The 5,064-nt window shown below is 48.9% G+C and overlaps 1 protein-coding gene across 1 annotated transcript; it reads right to left on the reverse strand.

Annotated features, from left to right (window-relative positions):
- Positions 1 to 2,371: 2,371 nt before the first annotated feature.
- Positions 2,372 to 4,864, reverse strand: LOC135395794 (uncharacterized). Its single transcript, XM_064626887.1, has one exon. The coding sequence runs from the start codon at positions 4,862 to 4,864 to the stop codon at positions 2,372 to 2,374; it is 2,493 nt and encodes an 830-aa protein (XP_064482957.1).
- Between the last annotated feature and the right edge of the window lie 200 nt (positions 4,865 to 5,064).

A 5,064-nucleotide genomic window follows, 5' to 3' on the forward strand; every position in this document is an offset into this window, starting at 1 on the left:
TGACGCTTTACTAAAAGGTTGCTGCTGTTAGTCAAAGAAATAAACACTTTTCTTCTTTATTATTACAGGCGGCCTCCGTATTGCTCCTGCACAAGCTGGATTTATGGTTACTTTCGCATAAGAAACCGAAGGCAGATACCAGGATGTGCTCTGCACTGGATCAGGATGCTGTACACATCAAATTCATATAGCGGATAATACGAGTAACATAAGTGTCAAGTGGGCCTCTGTACAATGCAAACCAGGCAGGCATATCTTGCATTGTAGGAATCATCGTTATTGTCATTGTTGTTTTTGCATGTTCATGAAAGCTGGTTTGCTATTGAGAAGACGAAACTGTGTACACAATCAAAACAATATCGATGGTTCCTGCTTTTCATAAGCGTATGTGGTGATGAAATGTTGCAGAGTGAAGTCACAAATTATTCAGCGGTTAGACTGGTAATACCGTTAGTCATATGTGTTTGCACTGATAGTTTTGAAAGGTTTAACTATTTGTATCAGTTCAAGAAGCATGTCTCACAAACAACGTAGACTTGTTGTCATATATTGCAAGTATACAGTGCAGTGTGTAAATAATTTTCATTGCAAATCATTCTGGAGTACAAACCAAGGTTATCACACGACTAGGACAAGCACTGGTACTTGTGTAATACATATTTTGAGTAGCCTATTTAGCTTCACCATAGAGTGGTTTCTTTTGTACCACATTTTTCACGTATGTTTGAAGAAAAAAAAAAGAACTTATGCCTTTTGCCCTGAGCATGGATTTATGCTTCATTTCGAAATGGAGGATAGATGTTAGTACCAATGTGTATACTACCACAGTTTTATCCCCCCTGTGTACAAGAAACAAAAGCCGATTACATTATGTCAATAGATTTTATTTCCCCCGTTCTTGCTATCTTTTCAGTTGCTGTGTGGAGAGCTGGCATTGATGTTCATGTAGACAGTGCGGTAACAGCCTCTTTCCTTCCATACAATATACATGCAGTGCAGATGTGAAGCTCGAAGTGCTGAAAAAAAAAGACGAAAAGAAAGAACTATAATGTGCATATCAATGCCCAATACCACTATAATCCTGAACCCTTGGAGTGTCCTCTGTGCACTGTAACTGGAAATGTTCTAAAAGTCACAGGTGTGCATCTAGTTGATTAGATGCCGTTTATAGCCAGTTGCTAAAATTGAACTTTAAAAAGTTCACTAGAATCAGCAACACAATTCAGAAAAGTGTTTGCAGCTGTACCAAAACAATAATGTGCACGTTGGAGTGACTGACACGACAAAAAGGTCTGGAGAGGAAGGAGCCTTTTAATGTGTCGAATGGTCCTAAAGCCAGAGCCGAACTAACTGCTCTCTCGCCGGTGGCGCGTAGCTTGAACCAACCGGGACGAGAATTGGCAATGGTGCTGCCACATCACTCCCCCTCCCCCATGGTAAAGAAAAAAAAAAAAAAACGTCAGAAGCCTGGGTGACAAGAACGGCGTAGGATGGGGCTCCCAGATACCGTTTTGGGAGGAACGAGAGCAGGGGTAGTAGTCGTTGCGACGCCTTGCGGATGTGTGGGGGTGTCGGGGCCCAGGTCACCTGGCAAGGTGAAAGTGGCGAGTGACGACGCGTCGACGTGGGCCGGTTTGAGACGGTCGAGAAATACTGTGTCCCGGCGGCCCTGGATGGACAGCCGGTACCACTTAGGGTGCCGTTCTAGGACGAGGTAGGGGCCGTCGTAGTGTGATTGCAACGCGCGTCGGACGGAGTCGCGTCGAACGAAAACGTGCGTTGACGTCGCAGGGTCCGGTGGGACGAACGTATGGCTTCGAAGATGACGGCGGGTCGGGGAGGGCCGGATTCGAGACATGGTTGCACTAAGCTTTGAAAGAAAAGAAGACGCATCCGCTATTCTGACTGAATCCGCTATTCTGGTCTTAATGCTTCCAAGCTGAAGACTTGTCAGATAGCTAAACCAATTTAAAACTCCAGTAACAAGAGGTGAAAAAAATGATGCTATAATTCACCTTGCAGCCCTCATGGTCGCTCAAATCGAACGAAGAAAAAGAGAACACGAGACCTCTCGATGTTCATGACTCCGAAAAAACGAAGAAGTCGCAGTGAAAACACTAGCAATAATAGCACAAGAACTGGTGGCGCCACCAAAGGAAAGATCACCATCAGAAATACAAGCTGCGCAGGCAGAACACTCCCCCCGCTGGTATCGTGTAAGATACCTGACATGAAATACCTTAAGAAAGCGTTATCACGTTTGCACAGAAAGCACACACAGTCTTTGCCAGTTCGAACCAAATTTGCGCGATCGTCATATCAGTTTAAACCGTAACTGCGACTACAATAGCACATAACTGCACACGGGAAGTCATTCAGGTGAAGAGAACAGAAGTACCACGTCGGTGACTGGTCGTTGGAAGGTCTTCTTGTTCCCGTCCTTTGCCGTCTGTACTTCCACCTTTCGCACTTTGCCGTCCTTCCCGTGATGCACTACAGTGATCCGCCCCATTGGCCATTCGTTACGCCTAGCTCCACTATCCTTCAACAGAACCAGATCACCGACTCGAAGATTGGGTCGCTCTCTTTGCCATTTTCTGCGGCCTTGAAGTGTGGGTAGGTACTCTGCTTTCCAACGATGCCAAAACGTGTTCGCCAAGGCCTGAACCTGTCTCCATTGTTTTACATGGAGTCTTGTGAACTCTCCTGGAGGTACTGAGCTTGAGGAAGGCTTCTGAGTCAATATCAGAGCTGGTTTGAGGACAGAGGGACATTCAGGATCCGATGAGGCTGGGACCAGTGGCCTGCTATTGATGATGGCAGCGACTTCTGCCAAGAATGTAGTTAAGACTTCATGTGAGAAAAGCTTGGTGTTTCTGAGGAGTAGCATAGAGTCCAGGATACGACGAGCAGCTCCAATCATACGTTCCCACACTCCACCCATGTGCGAAGAATGTGGAGTGTTGAAAACCCACGTACAGCCTTGTCCGTTGAGAGACCTCTGAACCTTGTTGAAATCAAGACGCACTGTAGTTATCTTGAGCTCTGCCCAGGCTCCGACAAAATTCGTTCCTTGGTCTGACCGAAGTTGTTTTACTGGACCTCTGACAGCCAGGAATCGCCGTAATGCGTTTATAAAGCTCGAAGTGTCCATCGCCTCTATCACTTCGATGTGGACTGCGCGGACGGCCATACACGTAAATAACACCGCCGACCTCTTAGTTTGGGCTATGCCGCCCCTTGTGCGGCGTGCGGCTATCATCCAGGGACCAAAAACGTCCAACCCGACAAAGGTGAAAGGAGGATCCAGGCTTAGTCGATTCTCAAGAAGAGGTGCCATCTTTTGCGTTTCCAGCTTTCCGCGGAGTTTCCTGCAGGTCATACATCGTTGAATGATCGCGCTGATACATCTCTTTCCACCGACAATCCAAAATCCGGCAGCTCTGACGGCCCCTTCGGTGAAGTGACGCCCCTGATGTCTGACAACGTCTTCGTAGTGGTGTCGCGTAAGCAACAAGCCTATGTGATGGCGGCCTGGCACGATGAGAGGGTGCTTCTCCTTTTCGTCGAGTTCTTTCGAATTTCGTAGGCGGCCACCGATCCTCAGTAAGTCGTCATTGCCGACGATGGGGTCTAGTTTTGACAGAGTGTGGTTGGACGGAGCATGCTTGCGGTGGCCATCAGTACCAAGGCTCAGGAAGACGTCTGCGAATTGTTCACGCTGGACAGAGTGAAGTATGACCTTCTTTGCTGCCTCGAATTCTACGGTCTGTGGCTTGCTGCAGTAGTGCCAACCGCAGCAACCATCGTGAGGGTCGTGAAAGGAGCGAGTGACATGTATGAGGTTCGCTACGGCACGTACGAGAGAAGTCCACGAGGAGAACCGTTCGAAACGATGAGCTCCCAGCGACTGCTTTTCTATGTGTGTCGCGGAGACTGTCACAAGCGGCCGGACGTCTGGGTCACCGTCCGGTTCGCATAACGGGCAGTCTTTCTCGGAGTTCATACATTCGTGTCTTTCGAGGAATTTTGGCCCTGTCAGCCAAGTCGTACGGCTGAGCGCGCTCGGGGCCACAGGTCTAGTGGCGTGATCCGCAGGATTTTGGTCCGTTGGGACGTAGTGCCACTGGCCCGGTTTCGTGGTTCTTCGAATGCGGTTAACCCGGTTGCTCACGTAGACGTAAAACCGCCTTGACTCATTGAAGATATATCCCAGGACGACCTTGCTGTCAGAGTAAAACCTGACATCATCGATGGGTGTATCAATTTCGCCCAGGATTAGCTCTCCGATTTCGACAGCGAGCACTGCAGCGCACAGCTCGAGCCTAGGAATTGTCTGTTCAGGCCTTGGGGCTAACTTTGCTTTACCGAAGACAAAACCCACGTGTGGCGTTTCGTTAGCGTCGATCACTCTGATGTACGCAACAGCGGCAATGATTTTCTCCGACGCATCCGAGAATATGCAAATCTCACGGCGTCTAGCGTGTGCTAGGGATACGGTGACGTACCGGCGTGGTATCCGCAGATCCTCGAGAGCTTGCAGCGAGTCTTTCCATCTTTGCCAGCCGTGGTTCACAGCGAGGGGGGCATCCCAGTCAGTGGTCCCGACAGACATGTCTCTTAGAAAAAGTCTACCCTGAACAGTCACCGGGACGGTCATACCCAAAGGATCGGAGAGACTGTTGACAGTAGACAGTACACCACGACGGGTGTTTGGGCTATCCTGCGCAGGAGCTCTGAAGGTGAACGTATCCGTTTTTAAGTGCCAGCTCAGGCCAAGGCTACGTTGCATTGGTACATCAGCTCCATTTAAGTCCAGATCTTTTAAGTCGGCAGCATAGTCGTCAGTCGGGAAAGCCTTCATGACGTTAACGGAGTTGGAAACTATCTTGTGGAATCGGAGATTGCTTCCCATAAGCATTCTTTGGGTCCTCTCGAGCAGGTCGACTGCTTCATGTTCCGACGGTAAGGACTTGAGGCCGTCGTCCACATAAAAGTCTCTTTCAACGAAGTGACGTCCGTTCCAAATTGGCTCTCCGCCTCCCGCGCAGTGCGTCTCAACCC

Source organism: Ornithodoros turicata, chromosome 5 (assembly GCF_037126465.1).
Source record: "Ornithodoros turicata isolate Travis chromosome 5, ASM3712646v1, whole genome shotgun sequence".
NCBI lineage: Eukaryota > Metazoa > Arthropoda > Arachnida > Ixodida > Argasidae > Ornithodoros > Ornithodoros turicata.

Bases quoted from the DNA above. Each gene is read 5' to 3' on its own strand.
- LOC135395794 (XM_064626887.1), bottom strand. From the start codon at position 4,864: ATGAAGGCTTTCCCGACTGACGACTATGCTGCCGACTTAAAAGATCTG.